General features: G+C 37.1%; 2 protein-coding genes across 12 annotated transcripts in view; one reads left to right on the forward strand and one right to left on the reverse strand.

Moving 5' to 3' along the window:
- The first annotated feature begins 31 nt into the window (after positions 1–31).
- Positions 32–10,013, forward strand: ETFRF1 (electron transfer flavoprotein regulatory factor 1). Of its 6 annotated transcripts, none has more exons than XM_005570383.4 (4): positions 32–234; positions 3,071–3,442; positions 8,902–8,989; positions 9,073–10,013. In XM_005570383.4, exons 3-4 carry the CDS (start codon positions 8,939–8,941, stop codon positions 9,292–9,294), a joined length of 273 nt encoding a protein of 90 aa, XP_005570440.1. In that variant the 5' UTR covers positions 32–234; positions 3,071–3,442; positions 8,902–8,938; the 3' UTR covers positions 9,295–10,013. The 6 variants fall into 6 exon arrangements, with proteins under 6 accessions (XP_005570440.1, XP_015286021.1, XP_015286020.1 ...); XM_015430535.3 differs by having other exon boundaries at positions 32–96; XM_015430534.3 differs by having other exon boundaries at positions 32–92.
- Positions 10,014–10,248: 235 nt separating this feature from the next.
- KRAS (KRAS proto-oncogene, GTPase) overlaps positions 10,249–20,989 on the reverse strand; it is a 47,937-nt gene continuing 37,196 nt past the window's right edge. For 2 of the 6 annotated variants that reach the window (XM_005570378.5, XM_005570379.5), the window contains exons 5-6: positions 20,455–20,578; positions 10,249–14,855 (exon numbers count right to left, since the gene is read on the reverse strand). In XM_005570378.5, the coding sequence (XP_005570435.1) occupies positions 20,459–20,578 (120 nt within the window). In that variant the 3' untranslated portion in view covers positions 10,249–14,855; positions 20,455–20,458. Of the gene's footprint in view, positions 14,856–17,095; positions 17,097–18,119; positions 18,151–20,454; positions 20,579–20,989 lie in introns of those variants that run through there. The other 4 variants (XM_065523914.2, XM_005570381.5, XM_074006441.1 and 1 more) reach the window with 3 other exon arrangements.

The following is a 20,989-nucleotide window of genomic DNA, read 5'->3' on the forward strand; positions in this document are numbered from 1 at the left end:
TTGCCCTCCTCCCCAAACCCCACCGCGCTTCGCAGTAGACGGACAGAGGAGTCGAAGCGGTCGAAGGTTTTGCGGCTCCGGCGTGCCGGAAAGTGCGTGAGTGCCGGCGCCGGGGAGTTTTGTTCCGTTTCCCGGATCCTGGGGTCTGCAGGCGAAATACGCTCTGGGCGAGGACCACCGGCTGTGGGAAGAGGGTTCTGAGCGTCTCCTGACCTTGACGGTTTATTTCCTAGAGTGTGTTGGGGCTCAGTCTTTCTGGGAGGGTTTCGAGAAGGGAACCGGCATGGGCCTGGTTCAAGCAGCGGACACCCGGTGGGCGGCCCGGGCCACTGCGATTTAAGCCAGCAGGGGGATGGGGCTCATTCGGCAATTTAAAGAGGGAATTAAGTTGACTCCAGAGGGTTGTTTATTTTAAGATTATTGACCTTCGGATTCTTCTCTCTGCTCTATTGTTTACTTTCTGTGCAGCGTACGTGTCCTTTTTCCTAAGAGCGCCCTAAACAAGAATAGAAAATGAAGCAATTCCTGGGTAAAATATTCCTTAACATGAAGATCGGTGAGGCCCCAAATACTCATTAGTTTCCCAAGGTCACAGACTAATTGTACTAATGAGTAGCACAACCTTCAGAATTTCAGTCTCCTCCCACACGAAGAAACGCTGGCACCTTACACCGCCAGGAAAACTACAATTAAGTGAGGCTGTTCTCCTCAAGCCCAACTGAGTTCTCTGTAATTGTAGGGCACCCTGTTTTAGCATTATGAGACCTGAAAATACTTTTAAATTACTGGCACCATTTCTCATCTCTGAATTCTAAGTTTATAATGCTCGATCCCTTCCAGTGTTATTGGCTACATGCATTATTCATAGATAAGTAGTAGGACTAAGCTAGTCTTTATGGGTTAAAGTGTTATTATCCCCATTGTAACCTGTAACTATTACAGGTTGTGTAATAGTTATTAGCATTTTACATCCGTATCCTGGTAGCAAGATAAAAACATTTTAATAGCGACTTCGTACAGAGTTCTTACTCAGTTTGCCGTGGCTGTTTGGTATGGAAGTTAAGGTTTCCTTTTAAATTAGTTTCAGGAGAACTAATGTTTAATGATAAAACACCTCAGTCAACTCAAATTAGGATTCTTGGGGGTAAGGAGACAGTACAGTAATCCCAAGTCACCTTAAAATAGTGGGCTTTTAGAGGAAAGGCTTTACTGAAGCTCTCACTGTATCTACCCCGTGGGGAAGAATGGTTAACAACTTTGGGCACCACATAACCCCCAGTAAAATGACAATTCTCCACTAGCCTAGAACTGAAACTGGTACAGTCTTAACTCCTCAGCCTAGAATGGCAGCGGGGAAAAACTATCAATGGGGACTGCAACCGCTGTCTCATCCAGCGCACACATCCAAGTTTTCAGAATAATAGGGGTCTTCTCTTAGTCCTTAACTCTTGGCTCTTTACTTAAAACAGTAACCTCCATGACTTCGTGCAGAGTTCAGGAGCAGCCTCAGACCCTGCTGAACTCAAATTGTTTATTCACTACATTGTGAACCCAAGGAGACCTGTTTCTCTTAATGGCTAAAATAAACCTAAATGCTTCAAGGTCAACTGCATAAAGATAAACTGCATTACCTGGCATGGTGGCTCACACCTGTAATCCCAGCACTTTGGGAGGCCAAGGCGGGCAGATCACGAGGTCAGGAGATCGAGACCATCCTGGATAACACGGTGAAACCCTGTCTCTACTAAAATAATACGAAAAATTAACCGGGCGTGGTGGCAGGCACCTGTAATCCCAGCTACTCTGGAGGCTGAGATGAGAATCGCTTGAATCCAGGACAGGGAGGTTGCAGTGAGCCAAGATCACACCACTACACTCCAACCTGGGCAACAGAGCAAGATTCCGTCTCAAAAAAAAAAAAAAAAAAAAAGATAAACTGCATTAATTCATGTAAGTTAACATATCAAAGAAGAACAAATTTACCTTAGCCACACTAGTTACATTTTTGCTAGGCAAGTCTTTTATAATACATAATTTGTAAAAAGACCAACAACTAAAAAGGACAACTTAAGCCAGGTCCCTAAAAGCTTTCACAAGTTACAAATTGTGAATTAAATGAAGGTGTGCTGTTAGGCATTAAACAGGTTATAGTTTGCAATTTGAAATTACTTCTATGTAGATTTAATTTTAAATTATGTGAAAAGAACATGGCTCCCAAGAGGTGTTTTTTGTTTGCTTGTTTTGTTTTGTTTTGAGACAGGGTCTCAAAATGAATTTTGCCCAGGTTGGAGTGGTGGAATAATCATGGCTCACTACAGCCTCAACCTCCTGGGCTCAAGCGATCCTCCCACCTCAGCCTCCCAAATAGCTGAGACTACAGGCACACGCCACCATGCCTGGCTAATATTTTTTTACTTTTAGTAGAGACAAGGTCTCACTATGTTGCCCAGGCTGGTCTCAAACTCCTGACCTCAAGCCATCCTCCGGCCCTGGGCTACCAAAGTGCTGAGATTACAGGTACAAGCGACCATGCCCAGCCTAAGAATCATTCTTAGTAAGATTATTTCACACTGCTAATGGCTGTCTGCCAAAGAAAAAGAAGTTTAAAAAATGAAGTAGTTAATATAGTGGGTTAAATACCCTCATCTAATTTTACTCCCTTCCAAAATGACTAAATCTATAGTAAAATGATATAAAAATAAATTGGAAAAATTGGGACAGGAGATAACAGCAATAAAACTTCAGAAGCTGGAAAACAGGTGAATGAATGTGACTTAGCACACCAGAAAAACCCAATTTACTCTGCAGAATTCTCAAAAGGCACTGAAACAGGGGCCCTGAAATTGGAAGTGGACTACATGAAAGCTATTTGAGAAACACCTCTAAGTAACTCTACCCCTTTACTCCCATAAAAGACTAGAGGTTTCTGGACAAAGTAATACTAGTCCCTGGACTGGGGCACCCTCAGGCATTCTAGAGAAGCACACTGGAAACAAAATTAAGTGAATTTAGGTATAATAATGCTGGATACAGGGCCTGCATTCCTCTTTCACTTTTTAATGTTTAATAGGCAAATGCTTAGAAGACTGGAAGACTCAACTCTGAGGAACGCCCAGCCCAGGAGGAGCAATCCAAGATACTGACATCAGACGTTCCTCAGTAAAGGCCCGCTCAGAGCACCCTAAGTGAAGCCCAGAGTCTGTATGCTTCACCCATATATACAGATGTAAAAAGCTTTTGTGTCTTTTCACTCATAAGAGTAGACAGAAAAGAATGACCAGACTTTGGAAGAAAGCTCAGAAGTGATAGAGACGAAAGCAAGCAGAAAAGCTATTTGAAGTAAAACAACAGAAAATTTCAAGAAAGCAAGAATCAGTGCACTTGGAAAGAAAAAAATGCCTACATAGTATGCTTGTTATGTGAATTAGCTCATTAACTAGTAGTAAGTACAATTTTACAAGTATTAATGTAGAAGTAATGTTGTTGGTTCCTGTGTGATTTTTTTTCCCTACGAAAGAGGAGCCAGAAAAGCAGTACATGTATGACCTTCAGCAAGAAAAGGTCATGGCTTCACTGCTATGCTGGTGGCAAGTGCCTTTCAGATTTTTTCACTGATTCAAGTGTATATTCCCAGGGTTCCCTCCCCAGCGAGGCATACCCCAAATTCTGTGCAGCCATTGACTGGGGGCAGGTAGAGTCACCTCTCCTACCCACGAATTGGCAGCCTTGTGGTTTAGATCAATTTCTACTTCCATGTGTTACCTCAGCATCTCTTAGCTCTGTTCTTAGACTTTGGCTGGCATTTCTATTATTTTTTTAAGTTTTGCTGAAATAGAATTGACACTGAATTACACTTATAAAGCATAATTTGATAAATTTGGTTCATATATACACATCTATATATGCATATTTATAGATATATATGTGCTATATAGTATATATACTACCTATAGTATACATATATAGTATACATATAATTTTTGTTTCCATGGAAACAAAAATAAAAGGAATTACTATGTACTATATACTATATATACTATCTACTACATAGTAGATATATATATACCATAGTATACTATATACTGAAAATGGCTACCTCTATTTGTAAATATATATTTTAATATATTTTTGCAAAGAATAGAAATGCCAGCAAAAGTCTAAGAACAGGGCTAAGTGGTGGGAAAACTACACTATATACTATATAGTATCTATTCTAACTATATAGATATGTATATATACATATATATGCATATGTATACACACACACACAATGAAGCCATCACCGCAATCAAGGCAATAAATATATCCGTTATCCACAAAGGTTGCCTCGTGCATCTTTGATTCCTTCCTGGTCTCCAGCCCGTACTCCCATTCCCAGGCTACTCTATTATTAACTTTTTAGTATTTTTAACATCTCTGTAGTAGTCTCCAGCTATGCTGAGAGCAATCTGAATGGTCAAAATTAACTGTCCAGGAAGAGCAGAAGTGAAAAACTCAATAGAACACTTGAAAGATGAAAATGAGAAAATCCCCCATAAAACTGAATAAAAGGCCGGGCACAGAGGCTTACACCTGTAATCCCACCCAGCACTTTGGGAAGCCAAGGAGGGTGGATCACCTGAGGTCAGGAGTTCGAGACTAGCCTGGCCAACATGGTGAAAACCCATCTCTACTAAAAATACATAAATTAGCCATGCTTAGTGGCAGATGCCTGTAATCCTAGCTACTCGGGAGGCTGAGGCAGGAGAATCGCTTGAACCCAGGAGGCGGAGGTTCCAGTGAGCCGAGATGAGGCCATTGCACTCCAGCCTGGGTGACAAGAGCAAAACTCCATGCTTAAAAAAAAGACAAATGGAAAATAGTAGAGAAAAAAGGAAGAGAACGTGTCTAGAAGTTCAAACATCCAAATAATAAAAGTTCCAAGAAGGGAGAAAAAAGAAAATGGAGGAGGGGGGAAATCATGAATGAAATCATTTAAAATTTTTTCCCAAATTGAAGGAAACAAGCGTCCAGATTGCAAGGGCCAACTGAGTGTCCAGCACAATGGATGAAAATAAATCCATTATCAACACATAACTAACATTTCAAAATCTTCATGGAGAGGATTCTGTAAGTTTCTGGGGAGAGAGAAAAAATAACATCCATCCAGAGGATCACTTACCAGGACTGCTTTGAACTTCTTAATAGCAATGGTAAGGCCGGGCGCGGTGGCTCAAGCCTGTAATCCCAGCACTTTGGGAGGCCGAGACGGGTGGATCACGAGGTCAGGAGATCGAGACCATCCTGGCTGACACGGTGAAACCCTGTCTCTACTAAAAAATACAAAAAACTAGCCGGGCGAGGTGGCGGGCGCCTGTAGTCCCAGCTACTCGGGAGGCTGAGGCAAGAGAATGGCGTGAACCCGGGAGGCGGAGCTTGCAGTGAGCTGAGATCCGGCCACTGCACTCCAGCCTGGGTGGCAGAGCGAGACTCCGTCTCAAAAAAAAAAAAAAAAAAAAAAGCAATGGTAAAAGCAAACAGATGAGCGACTGCTTCAAAATGTTGAAAGAAAATTATTTCCAGCTTTCAATTCTATACTCAGACAAGCTATCAAACAAGTAGAGGGAGCCAGCCATTTTTAGACATCCAGGGTCTCATTTACCTTCCATGTACCCTTTTCAAGAAGTTAGGATGTGCTCCGCAGAAACAAAAATAAAACCAGTAAATGGAACACTTTGAAATGTAGAAAATGGGATAATCAACATAGAGGATAGGCAAAAGGAATTTCTGGGAGCATGGTCAAGTGAGATTCCAGTACTACAGTTGTGCTTCTTGATGTAGAGAGCAGTCAGTCCAGAATCAAGCAGTATGACTCACATTGGTGGTTGTTACCACCAAGATCCCTGCTGCCATTGTACCATCTTTTTAACCTGAGGACATTATGCCTAGGCAAGCCTGGCTCAGATTCTTACCGCCATTTGCCTTGACCATGTGGTGATGAAATTCCTGCTGTCTTCTGTGCTATGCTGACTGGACCAACTGAGGACACTCACTTTTACCCTTCTTTTTCAACCTATTCCTGAAAGCTGATGTTGGGCGTTGGTGAGCTTAAAGCAGGAAATAGTCTTCCTTCTTCCCATTTTTGCTATGTATTGGTTGGAAATCAAGTATCAGTTCTACACTCTGATCTTCCCACATGCTTCAGTTGTGAGGAGCCCAGTATTCACTCATGACATTGCAAATTAACATCTCCAGAAGGGATTCATAAAGCCTGGAGAAGGTAAAGCCAGACTAGGACTGTTTGCTTTTAATTAACAGCAGTATTGTTGCCCCTTTCCTTGCTAGATTCGTGCTTGCTGCTCAAATTGCTGGAATTAAATATTTAGGGCAATGTTCATGAGTGGTGGGAAAACTAAAGAGAATAAGCAGGAAGTCACTAGAGGCTATCTTGGTAGAGATGGGGAAAGAGAAGCAATTGGAGAGGGGCACAGGGGGCTTCTAAGACTTCTAATTTTCTGTTTCATAACTTGAACGATGGGTACCCAGATGTATATTTGTACATTCATATTTTATGCAGTTTCTATGTCTAATACATATAAAAATTTAAGATGAAATACATGAAGGCACTGGTACCCTGACTTTAAAATTGTAAAAGGTGTAAATTTTGCAAAACATCTAAAGGGGCAGGTGAAGTCACAATGAGAATCTACACTATTGTACTACGGGGTCCAACCAGAACAGGAGAGTAACAGGAGAACTTAAATTAGGTAGCACAATGATTTTTAATTGAGTATGGTACTGCAATTTTAATCCATAATGATTTTTAACTGAGTATGGTACTGTCATTTTAATCCACACTTTCTGCTAGTTAACTATAAAATAACCCTTAAAACTGATCTAAAAGGCTATTTTAAAAATATAAGTTGCGGCCGGGCGCAGTGGCTCATGCCTGTAATCCCAGCACTTTGGGAGGCCAAGGTGAGTAGATCACGAGATGAGGAGATCGAGACCATCCTGGCCAACATGGTGAAACACCATCTCTACTAAAATACAAAAAAAAAAAAAAAAAAAAATTAGCCAGGCGTGGTGGCACACACCTGTAGTCCCAGCTACTTGGGAGGCTGAGGCAGGGGAATTGCTTGAACCAGGGAGGTGGAGGTTGCGGTGAGCTGAGATGGTACCACTGCACTCCAGCCTGGTGACAGAGCGAGAATTCGTCTCAAAAAAAAAAAAAAAGTTGTTTCCTGCTTGCCCTTCAGAGTAATTCAGCCCAAAAGTCATTTTGTGGCACTGAGCAAGGTAGGCATCTGGGGAAGGGGGGTGGGGGCGAGAGAAAGACTGGCAAGGTAGTAGCCCAGAGAGGGGGTACTGGAGCCCAAATGCAATGAGGAGGGCCTTTGGGGGTAGGGACTTGTGCACAGCAGCAGCCTAGCAGGGGATGAGGAGGGCATCTTGTTAGGGTGAAGGAAATGGTGGCACAGGTTTTTGGAATGGGAACAAAAGGTGAGCCTTATCCAGGAGGGAGGAAGTGGTGCAGTGTAAATTGCTTGAGCCCAAGAAGGGTAGGTTGGAAAAAAGGGGGAAGAGAAGACCATGCATGTGGGATGGTGGCAGTGGCACTCTGGCATTGGGTGGCAGAGCTCAGAGAGTAGTGTGTGTGCACTGAATGGTGAGAGCAAGAGGAATTTGATTACATAGTGAGAGGAGGGGTGATGATTATAAAAAGTAAATTTATTAAGGACAAGTGGGAACCAGACTTCTCATTGTTAGGCAAGAGTATTAAACCCATGTAAAGAGGGGAAATGAAAATAAACCCTGTAGTATTGGAATTGAATGTTAGGTCGCAGATTATATGGAGATTAATATAAAAGTCACACACACACACACAACACCTAAATCTGCATGTATGTACACTTGCAGCTTTGTCACTTAGAGGACCTGGGAACAGTGACAGTCCCATGGTGATTAGCATTTCTAGCACCCAGACCTTGGTTTCTAAAACATTCCATCCAGATTATAGTTTCTAAATGCTATTCTCCATTAAAAGGACTAGGTTCCTCAGAGAAATAATTTTATAATGGACAGTCTTAGCAAATACGACTCTAATTGGGTAATCAAAATTAACATCAATCACAATGGAACAAATTTCAGTTGCATCCACCTGATGGGATGCAATGTTAAGAGCTTACTATTCAACTGTAACAGGTAGTGGGAATTATTTTCTAGGTTTAGGCTGTCAGGATGCCTTTAAGGAGCCTCCTCTACTCAGTAGCATTAACATATTACACATAAAGAAGCATGATTTATCCCATTGGATGTCACCTGTTCCTCAGGGACACCCTCTTACAGCTTGTTCATTTGGCCTCTTCACCACCAATCTTACTGCCCATCTATTCCAACCTGTTTAACTCACCCAGTTTCTGCTAGTTTTTAGCCTCCCTTTGGATAAGCAGCCATCAAGATTTGATCAGGCTTCTGCTCAATGTCCTTCAAGTGGATCTGGCCTTGCCTTGAGAGCAGGGTAAAGATAATGTCTCGTTTGATAAAGAAAACTCAGGCTCAGCATGGTTAATTAATCTGTACGTTATGCAACTAGGATTTAAATCTAGCTTGTTCCACTGTGGCATAAAAGGAGGTACACGTACCTATCTGTAACAATCCACTTTCTCATCTTATTTCCTTCATCTGACCTTTCATAATCATCGTCATCTTTGCTTAGTGTCTCATAGGAAAAAGTCAATTCTGTGACAGCAGGTTATTTTATCTGAAGTGTTTATAACTATATCCCAGTACGTGGAACAAAAAAGTTCTCAAGAAATATTTACTGAATTTTTCAGAAGTTATTTTCTCAGTGTATATAACCTTTTTTGATTTTTTTAAGACTACAATGCAGCTAACTGCAAAAAATTTTCCTTTCTTTAGGCATGTTACGCATAAAAGTGGAGAATTTACATGGTAAATGAAAATGGCCAATTCTTTAAGAGGAGAAGTACTAAAACTTTATAAAAATGTAAGTAATTATGTTGCCAATTTTATTAAAATGTTATTATATGACATGGATTGTTTAGAAATACATAATCTTTCTTTTTGAAGCTGCTGTATCTTGGACGAGACTATCCAAAAGGAGCAGACTATTTTAAAAAGCGTTTGAAGAACATTTTCCTTAAAAACAAAGATGTGAAGAATCCAGAGAAGATCAAAGAACTTATTGCACAGGGCGAATTTGTAATGAAAGAGCTAGAAGCCTTGTACTTCCTTAGGAAATACAGAGCTATGAAACAACGCTATTATTCAGATACCAACAAAACTAATTGATCATTACTACTTTAATTTAGCTGACAGACAGCGATTGATCATTACTACTTTAATTTAGCTGACAATCAGTGCCAGCTGTTTATGTGTACCAGATAATGTGAATTAATTCTAACTTAAAATGGGAAGATATACATATTGTGTAAAAAATCCCTGAGCTGCCCTACTGAACTAAGTAGGTTTCAACTTCTGTTCATGCTGAGAAATTATCAGCAACTTAATGCTCAATTTTGATACAAACATAGCAATTTAGCTATACTACCGATTATAAATTAATGAACACCCAATTTTGAATGAAAATACAATACACTTAATCCTGTAACTTAATAGGACTTAGCCAATTATTTTTAGCTTATTTCTCCATTTTACTGACAAGAGAATGCCATTTACTGAATATTTAATCAGCAAAATAATTTCTTATTTCTCTTAACTTTTGAAAGGAATCCCTTTTTTTTTTCACCCAATTTGATACATTAACAGCACATACTCAAGGTTCACTCCACAACCAAGTTTCTGACAATGATTTAAATGTAGTTATAGAAATAATATGTGTGGAGTTATTCTGACTTTGAAATAGCCTGCTGGTGACTGGCATTACATACATAACTATTCAATTATTTCCATTATTAATGTTGCTGCTGCTACCTTTGGGCCTAAAACCAAGTCATCTGTTGTGTATCAATTACCTTCTTTGATAAAAGGAAATAAATAATGTTATTCTATTATTTTGTCATAAAGACAGATTTGTTTTGCATCTACTTCTAAATATGGTTTTAAGTTTAAGCAGACACACCTTTACATAATATCCACAGCACCTTTTAGAAATAAAGGATATTTCTAACTTAAAAGCTGCATAAAAAGATTCACTGGCATGCTATAGTGTCTATGGCTTATAAAGTATTCCATATCCATTTCGGGGCAAACAATTCAAATTCCATGAATAAACACACACTCATAGTCACTGTAACTATTTTTATTACATTACAATAATTAGGAGTAGTACAGTTCATGACAAAAATATTACAAATTTTAGATCACTTCACAGCACATACTCCTATAAACATTTAAAAGTTAATTTCAATTAAAAGAGTGGTCATTTTTAATGTTTGATATGACCAACATTCCTAGGTCAGCGCAACCAAATGATGGAAAACAACTGGATCACACTGCATATGTCCCACAAAAGAAAGCACAATGTACAAAATGTGCATGTTTCAGTTTACACTATACAAAAATAGTTAAAATACATTCCAGGTAAACATGTTACATTAAGAAATAGTACTAGTAAGAAATTGGCACTCAAAGGAAAAATGCAAAAAAGTATTTTCAACATGAAAACACAAGACAGTGGAATTGGAAACTTTCGGATAAAACATTGTAACCCAGTTAGCTCTATGTGGGTGTGGTGGGGAGAGATGGGCCCTCAACATTTCTGCAGATAACTTTTTTTCCCCTAAATTCATCTAAATTACCTATCATTATCCCAAACAGGCACTTCAAACTATTAAACTAAAACACAGATCTTAATCTAGTTATGACTATTCTTCAAGAACTCATGTATCTTTAGAAAGAAATTTTCATTTTCTGACAGACAGCTATCAGTTGTATGCTATTCAGTTTCTCAATGCAGAATTCATGCTATCCAGTATTAACACAGAAGTTATTAAATAACTGCTGGGTTCTTAAAAACATTACTACATAATTATCAAGAAATCATTACTTTTTGACAAAGATTTCTATCTAAAAAAAAATTCCCCGATGTTATATACTGTTTGAAGAAAAAAATGGTTAGAAGAAAAAAAAAATCAATGGAATACAAATGAGATGAACTTGTGCAAACTGTAACTTAACATGCCCCACAAAGTCTCCATGTATGTATTAGGACAAAATTGTGCAATGGAGGCAACAGTTTTGATAACCTATAAAAGTTAGGTTCTAAATTCCTATGCAGTGTGACTCAGTTAAATAGAGCCTAGAATGCCTATTTGGGAATATTCACTCAAATGATACAATATATGTGTGCTATATTCTTCCACAAACATGTTAATGCCTAAGACTATGTAATTTAGCTTTTTAAAAAAAAAAAAAAAAAAAAACTTCAACAAGGATTTTTATCTTTAAGGCGGTATTAGATAACATTTATTTCTAGCATTCTCCCCCTTTAAAATCTCTACAAAAACAAATCTTTTGTTAAACCATTCAAAGTTCACATAAAGGTAATTACCACTACCTTAAAAAAATGCCCATCTACATCAAAAATTCAAGAGGCCTAAATATCCCCTCATTAGCACTGCAGTTCCTGAAGTATGGCCATTTCTTTCTGTGTAGAAACAAGAGGTACTGTGTAAGTCTTAACACCCTATCTAAACAATGTTCCAAAGATCTGGAGTTTAGCATAGCAATTCAAATCATACTGATTTTTACACAGAAGTTTCCTTGTCTGTGAACTAGTTCAGGCACCTGTTTATTTGTACCCAGATAAAACTATTAATTTTTAAGTATATTTTAATTATGCAGAGAAAACTGGAATATTACACATTTGGGAATTTCAATATGGATATCTGACATACACTTTAATGTGTACAGTAACTGTCTCAATAGAATCACATAGTTATGCCAAATTAAAAAAAATATATAATCAAGTTTATTCCTTTAAACAATGAAGTGATTTACATAAAGTAGCTCGATCAAAGAGTTTCACTGGAATCATAGCAAAACAATTATAGAGCAGGCACAGGGACCAAACCCCTCTTTGCAAAACTAAAATACACACTGTGTTATCTCTGGGCCATAGGCTAAAAGCCTTACTCAGATACTACAGACCATGCTAGCACTAGCTAAGGACCAGGATTATGTCTCTTGTTTGGGGATACCATATACCCAGTGCTTTGTGAAATGACTGGCATCTGGTAGGCACTCAATAAATATTTGCTGAATAAATGAGTTCTGCAAAACGGCTTTATGAGGCTGAGGCGGATGAATCACTTGAGGTCAGGAGTTCGAGACCAGCCTGGCCAATAGGGTGAAACCCTGTCTCTCCTAAAACTACAAAAATTAGTCAAGTGTGGTGGCACATGCCTGTAATCCCAGCTACTCAGGATGCCGAGGCACGAGAATCGCTTGAACCTGGGAGATGGAGGTTGCAGTGAGCCGAGATGGCACCATTGCATTCCAGCCTGGGTGACAGAGTGAGACTCTGACACCAAAAAAAAAAAGAAAGAAAAAAAAGCATTTCTGGTTACTAAAACAATGGAATGTATTACTGTTACCAGGAGTACTCCTAGTTGTAGATTACCTTAGGAATTATTTCAGTACTATCTTTATTAAATTCTCCTTCCACTGGATAGGGTTCTGTCTATTCATACCAGGTCTGAAAAATCCTACTGTCGCTAATGGATTGGGCAGCAGAGATATTCAAAGGATCGGCCACCACCTGAAAATTAGTGATTAGGTCAAATCCCATTATGGTATCTGTCAGATTCTCGAGCCCTGAGGAAGGAAGATATAGGGCATTTTGATGTGACTTAATGGGAAAACTTCATGGAGATATCCATAGCAGCAGTAAATCTTATGGTTAGGGGAATTAGAAGTATTAAAACTGCATCAAGTCATGGGGCATGTGGAAGGTAGGCAGGCAAGATGACACTAACATGGAAGGAGAGTCCTAAAACGAGAATGGATATTCAAATATAAACTTCACCTCTTGCACAATTTTGCCCAAGATTGGCACTGAAGATGGTGTAACATAGGTTAAAAAGTTAGATTGTGCTGAGCTTGACAAATAAGTGTATCCTCATGTAAACGGAATATAAATCACATAGTTGTAAAAAAACTGAGAGTTTGAGATGACTTCTTTTAACATGAATGGATAGTAAGTGATGTCCTCAAAATCAGAGTCCTAAAAGACAACTATCTAGAACCTAAGTCACCTTCTTCCTAGTCCAGTGATACTTTCACCTCACCATGCCATCTCATTTCATATATTTTAAAATAAGTAACATTTTAAATTTATCAAAAGGATTTTTATTAATATTTATTTTTAAAGCATTATTCTTAAATATGGATCAGACTTGAAAAGTGTTTATGAAATGTTAATTTAACCAGTGTTAAGAGAACTAGCCAAACCTAGAGATTGTAAAACTTTTTCACTTTATTGTTTGAAAAAAAAATTAATGTCTTGGCACACCACCCCCCCAAAATCTCAACTTTTGAGTTAATATTTAAAAGTAATTTTTAAAAAAGAGTTCATTTTCTTAAAAAACAAAAGCAATGCTCTTGATTTGTCAGCAGGACCACCACAGAGTGAGAATGTATCTTGTTGACCTATCCAAACTGTCCTAGTCCCTCCCCATTTTGACCAGCCAATGCATGACAACACTGGATGACCACGGGGACACAGTCCATGCTGTGAAACTCTCTATGAAAGCTCAAAGGTTCACACAGGGCCTGGCCATGCAACCTTGGTCTCTTCAACACCTACTAAGCTATAACTGGCCCAAATAATCTTTAATGTCACAAGCAGAATTAAAACTACCTTCAAAGACTGAAGTTGAAGAAAAGATTTAAAGTTATACTATGAAAGAGCAATCTGACACAGGGAGACTACATTTAATTCCTATGAGAATTTTTTATACATGTTAAAATTATTTCAATTATTATAAAAATTTAGTAGCATGTAAATATAGCCCCAAAATGGTTGCTATAATCCCCATTTCATACTGGGTCTGCCTTAACAGGAAAAGCTATTAGGAGTCTTTATAGTAATTTATCTAATGTGAAAAGGAAACGGCCTTATAATAGTTTCCATTGACTTGTAATTTTTTTCCATTTTTTTCTTTTTATAGAAAAAATATAATATTTTGGGGAGAGTGACCATGACTAATAGCAGTGGAAAGGGAGACAAAACCTTTGTGAACAGTGTAACTTTACATTCATCAGGGATGACAAACTATAGGACATGATGCCTAGAAGAATCATCAGGAAGCCCATAAATTTGTGTTCCCTCAATGTTTCAGTAAAACCAATTAGAAAGTCTCAACTGAAATTATAATTAGTAATTAATCCATTTATGTGACTAGATAAAACACAGAATAGGGATGATTCAGAAGCTTCATTAATTTGTTTCACACCAACATTCACAATTGGTAAGAAAAATAAGAAGTAATCAACTGCATGCACCAAAAACCCCAAGACAGAAATCTTAGGTATTCAGTTTCTTTTTCACAGGCATTGCTAGTTCAAAAATCAAAACTCTGGGAATACTGGCACTTAGAGGAAAAAAAAGCTTCCACTGTCATTTTAAAATAAGCATTTAAGGTAAAAGCTAACAGTCTGCATGGAGCAGGAAAAAAATTAGGTAATGCTAAAACAAATGCTAATAATTTAGTGTAATGTACAAAAATTACCACTTTTACTAGTATGCCTTAAGAAAAAAGTACAAATTGTATTTACATAATTACACACTTTGTCTTTGACTTCTTTTTCTTCTTTTTACCATCTTTGCTCATCTTTTCTTTATGTTTTCGAATTTCTCGAACTAATGTATAGAAGGCATCATCAACACCCTGAAATACATAAAAAGTATTAAAATGTGAATATATACGATGGCTTCATGTGTATAGGTAACAAATTTCCATTATTAATGGAAACAATATTAAGAAAGGATTTTTTATGTTTCTCTTCAGGCAACTGAATATATATTACATATGTTAGACTTTTAGAATTCCTAAGTCATCCGCATAGATGTCAGTATTATAAACAGGAACACTCAATATTCACAAAAGACAAGGATAACCAATGGCACAGAATTTTAAATAAGGTAATGACTTTTTCACAGGAGAACTTAATTTGCTATTTTTTCCACATTGGCAAACCTAAGTCACCAAAATCCAAATGCATGTTGTGTGTGTGCACACTTAATTGTCTTTATGTTTCTGAACTTTAGATATAAGCCATGCAACTGTAAACTGTTTTCATAAGTCTTCACACACAGTAACAGTATTTGAGCTCTGGTTCTATACTTACGTAAAATCCATTGGATTTAAAAATTTACCAAGAAGTAAACAGTATTCGAACATCCTATTCCAATAAATTTATCAAGAAGTAAACAGTATCTAAACATATTATTTCAGTTTTCAAATAATATGTATTAAGGGATTAGTTTCAATTCATATATTTATCATTAAGAAAAAGGTTTAAAGTGACCCCAATACAGGAGAATACCACTTAAAAAAAACAAAAACAAAAACTAATACCTCAGATTTGTGGAGAAATTAGCTAAATCATTTGAAAGATCTTATAGTTTACCAATTTGGAGGAGATTCTCTCTTTATCCCATAAAGTTTTAATTTCTGTTTAATATATTAGGTATTCTAAAGCTTGCCATATAAAGCTAAATATCCTGTCTTCAAAGAGTTTAACAGTCATTGTGACCACCATCTATTTATGACTAAAGCAAAGTTATTTAAATTTAATGGCTAAAAATGATTTTAAGCCATAATAATTTTCAACCCAATAGTATACAATGTGAAAAATGGCACTCTCAAAGTGGTAGAAGAGATTTCAAACCTGCAATACTTAAATTATGCAAGATCCATACACAAGTCAATTCTTGTCATGTCTCCAATTAAAATAAAAAATATAAATAAAAGCAAAAAATTAAGAAAAAAATATGATTCTCTCTGTATTTTAAAGCCTGTTCAACTGAGTAGTAACTATAAAAAGAAAATCTGTTAACCTCACAATACTTCCAAACCTAGACAGCAGAGGGAGTCTTAGAAAGAAACACCCAATACATTAAGTTGTATAAATCAAGCCACTTTAAGAACAATAAAAACTGGGTTTTTACCCATTGTAATCCCTTCTGTTGGATATTGTAAACTATGTAAATAAATATATTATAAAAATTACATGTGTAAAAATATTCAAGTTATATTATCTTGAAATTAATTTAAAATGTTAAGTGGGCCAGGTACAGTGGCTCATGCCTGTAATCCCAACGCTTTGGGGGGCTGAGATGGGTGGATCACTTGAGGTGAGGAGTTTGAGACCAGCCTGGCCAACATGGTGAAACCCCTACTAGAAATACAAAAATTAGCTGGGTATGGTAGCAGGTGCCTGTAATCCCAGCTACTCAGTAGGCTGAGGCAGGAGAATTGCTTGAACCTGGAGAGGCGGAGTGCGTTGCAGTGAGCTGAGATCGCACCACTGCCCTCGACTGGGTGACAGAGCGTGACTCGGTCTCAAAGAAAAAGAAACAAAAAATGTTAAGTGGTATATCTCTTTTACTGTACTACTAAGATGAACAATATTTCAAAATAATAAAATTTGGAGCATGAACAATGAAAATTGGCTGCAGTTAGTGAATTTTCCTAATAGATCTATAATTCAAGAAAGCGTGACCAATATTTTAAGAGAGGTAAACACAGAATGGGAATGAGAGGCTTGTCCACATTAAGCAAACAGCAGGATAAAAACCAGCATTATTTATTTGAGCACTAGTGAATAAATGTCTCCAGTAAAGTCCCCAAACTGCACTTACTGATGTTTCCCAGTCTCTAACATCATTACTGATACCACACAAACATATGCTTCCGTCTCTCCCAAAGGAGAAAGGAAAAGTGGTAAGAAATAATCTATCAGCAATACAATATCATCAAGGTTTGATTACATATATGTATGTGTATGTGTCCCTTCAGGCTAAACTCTTTAACACACAGAGGGGAAAATTTCCAATGATATAATAAAAATTATTCTGTAGCTTGCCAGCACTTGACAATTTACTTGACAGTTTAGAATCATAAACCCTTAGAATGTGATGGAATCTTAAAAGAGGATCTAATCTAACTCCCTTACCGTACTGCATGAATTAATTCCCTCTGATCACATCCTTATGTAATCTACTCCATTTCTACTACTTTTACAATGAAGAAAAATGCCAATGGTACTAAAATGGTAAAGCAGAAAACAATGAAAAACCATGTGATGGATACAGAGAAGACACATTTTATGGTGAAAACATAGAATTTGATAACATTACTTTCTAAGATTCTAACAAAGATTCTAGGCTTCTGTTGCACTGAACTCTCCTCTACATCATCTTGTTAAAATTAAGTAATTTTGGCCTGGCACAGTGGCTTACACCTACAGTCACAGCAATTTGGGAGGCTGAGGCAGGAGAACTGCTTGAGGCCAGGAGTTTGGGACCAGCCTGGGCAACACAGCAAGAACCTGTCTCTATTTTTAAAATAAATAAATAAATAAACAAACAGACAAATTAAGTAACTAAGTTCAATCATGAAGGAAATGTCACAACCTACACAGAGCAATGAATTCTTTTTTTCTCTTATGAGAACTAATCATTCTCACACATACACGTAAGTAGCCCAGTAATTATTTTGGTTACACATTATCTTTTTCAGGACTAAGAAAAGCTAATTTATATATGTTTGTCATTGTTAAATGTTTGTTTATTTGCTAGAGGTGGAGTCTCATTACGTTGCCCTGGCTGATCTTGAACTCCTGGCCTCAAGTAATCCTCGTGCCTTGGACTTCTAAAGTTCTGGAATTATAGGTGTGAGCCACTGTCCCTGGGCCAAAGCTTTTTTATTTTTACTTTTTTTTAGAGATAGAGTCTCTTTCTGTTGCCTGAGGCTACAGTGCCATGGCACCATCATAGCTCCCTTCAACCTCAAACTCCTGGGGTCAGGCAATCCTCCTGCCTCAGGCTCCCAAGCAGCTGATGCTACAGACTCACACACTACAGCCAGCTTGTCAAATAAATTTTTTTAAATTGTATTTCATTTAAAATTTTTAATTACCAAGTATACTTCTCTTTTACATAAATTACTTCCATGTGTACTGAAAAAACAAGGAATCATCACATCAAACAACTGTGAGACATTCACCTACAGTCACTGTATAAAACATAATTGTACAAATTAGAAATTTTAGAATAGTATATGCTTACACCTTTGTTTTAAATATAAATTAGAGCATAACACTTATTTCTTATTTTACTCTAAACAGTTCTATTTTTAAAATCATCTAATGGTGAGACAATAGGAGGAGAAAATAAAAACTTAAAACCACCACCTAAATCTGGTCATGGTACTGTTATTTAAAATGTGTAACTTTTCAAACTGCATTGTTAAATTTGCAGTATTTTAGAGGTTGTGGTAAAATTTAACATGCAAAATTGCTTTAATTGCAAAATACTGCTTTACACAATGATACTCAAAAACTATTAAGAGTTCATAAATTTCAATAAAAATTAATGCCAGTCATACTTTGTTTCCGAGTTTAGTAAATTAGTATGCCACATAATATCTTTCGGATTGAGTCTACTATTCAAATGTGTATTTTATACTTTTGTGAAATACCTAAAATTCATATAATAAAGAACACCAACTTGTAATAAATATAATAAATGATATGCTAGTTTTTGAAAATTGTAATTTCATTGCCTATTAAAAACATGATATATTACAAACAATATGCATCCAAAGCTTAAGCTTCGCCATGAACTTTATGATACCTAGTGAAGTATTTTCTTAGCAAGACAGAGTTTAATATGGGTTGGTTTAGAAATGAAAATGAGAATTCCACACAATAAATATTTATGGGGTAGTTACTATGTGCCAGGAACCTTACTAGGCAATGGGCATGCAAAGATTAAAAATATGTAATTCTGGCTAAGATTTTGCTGTCAAATAATATAGGAATGAAACAGAAGAGGTTATTTCAACATAACATGGGAAGCATATAATAGCTAAGAATAGTATTCTGGGAATACGCAGGAAAGGCTCCATGCCTAGTCTAAGGGTTTCAAGAAAGATTTTTAGAGAGTAGGAGACTGGGGAATCATGAGAGTGTTAGCTAATTAGTAAGACTAGGGATAAAAATACTGGCATTCCAAACAAGAGCCAAGACTCAAACTCAAGGGAAGGTAAGAAATAACATGTTATTTATTTATAGAAGAACAAAAGAAATTCAGGCAAGATGAAGTTTTTAGATATAAGACCAAAAAAGAGCTGGAGTGGTGGGAAGGTAGTAAGGACTATCTGCGACATGCTGTGGAACATGAGATTTTATCCTATAGCTAAAATGACTTTTTTTTTTTTTTGAGACGGAGTTTCACTCTTGTTGCTCAAGCTGGAGTGCAATGGTGCAGTCTCGGCTCACTGCAACCTCCGCCTCCCAGGTTCAAGTGATTCTCCTGCTTCAGCCTCCCGAGCAGCTGGGATTACAGGCATGTGCCACCACGTGCGGCTAATTTTTTGTATTTTTAGTAGAAACAGCGTTTCACCATGTTAGCCAGGCTGGTCTCGAACTCCTGACGTCAGGTGATCGCCTGCCTCGGCCTCCCAAAGTGCTGGGATTACAGGCATGAGCCACCGCGCCCGGCTGAAAATGACATTTATTTAAAGTGTATCTCCCTGGTTGCACAATGAATGATGGCAGCAACTGGTAAATCAAATAGGAGGTTCTAACAGTCGAACAAGAAATGATAGGGGCCTGAATTAATGATGACATAAAAGACACACAATGTAACATCACAGGAATTTGTGGATACTTCCAAATGGGGAACCAGGCGGAAAAGAGGGCAGTAGGAGTCATCCTAAAATTCCCAAGTTTCTCACTGGAATAAGAAAGTGCTGTGCTGCTGATGCCACTGAGCTGGAGAACTTAGGCAGAAGAATGGTTATTTGCTTGTAAAATATCCAAAAGAAAAAATACATTTAAGAGTGGCTTTCTCCCACCTTCTGGACCATTCAATATTACTGCTCTCTACTATCTCTCATATTTTTTTCTCGCTACCTAACAACAACAAAAAAAAGCTGCTTATTATCTCAAAACTTGAGTATGATTTCCCTTAAAAATAAAGGTAAATATCAGTTCCCAAATACTTAGTTTACTTAAGACTCATTAAATCATTAGACTTTATGCCAAATATAGATTAGTCTACTACAGCCATCAAAATTGTCTCAATTATAATTCCCACTAGATTAAAAATAAATGTACTAAGTATGGAAACAAGTTTCTTATCTTTTAATACTTCAAGTTAGAATAGTACACCTAAGTAGTTCTAAAGTGGTTGCCACCTTGTTACCTTTAAAAGATATCTGCTTTCTGCCAAAATTAATGTGCTGAACTTAAACTTACCAGATTACATTATAATGCATTTTTTAATTTTCACACAGCCAGGAGTCTTTTCTTCTTTGCTGATTTTTTTCAATCTGTATTGTCGGATCTCTCTCACCAATGTATAAAAAGCATCCTCCACTCTCTGCATTGTAAAACACAACTTCTTTAAAGTCTGTTTCATTGGTAAGAGTAATTTACTGGGACAGCCATGTGCAAGAAGTTTGAGATTATGAGCTTGAGATTTTTTTTTTTTTTAAACAGACATCAGACTGTTTGAATAAAACTGAGGATGCAGTTTTAAAATATGGGCTAGAATCCTGGTTTGTTCTTAAAAGTCAGTTTTGTTTTCTAATGGAATTAAATGTAAAAATTTTTAAATTAGGAATTAGGAGAGATTATGACAAGCCTAAACACATTTATTAGCATCTGTTTGTCAATTAATGCAACCATTTTAGTTTGCTAGTCTTGGAATTAAAGACTAAACTGAAGTTAGCTTTAAATTACTTCTTTGACTTAGGGAAAAGGTGATTTATGTACTACTGATTCCCACACC

Source organism: Macaca fascicularis, chromosome 11, assembly GCF_037993035.2.
Source record: "Macaca fascicularis isolate 582-1 chromosome 11, T2T-MFA8v1.1".
Taxonomy (NCBI): domain Eukaryota; kingdom Metazoa; phylum Chordata; class Mammalia; order Primates; family Cercopithecidae; genus Macaca; species Macaca fascicularis.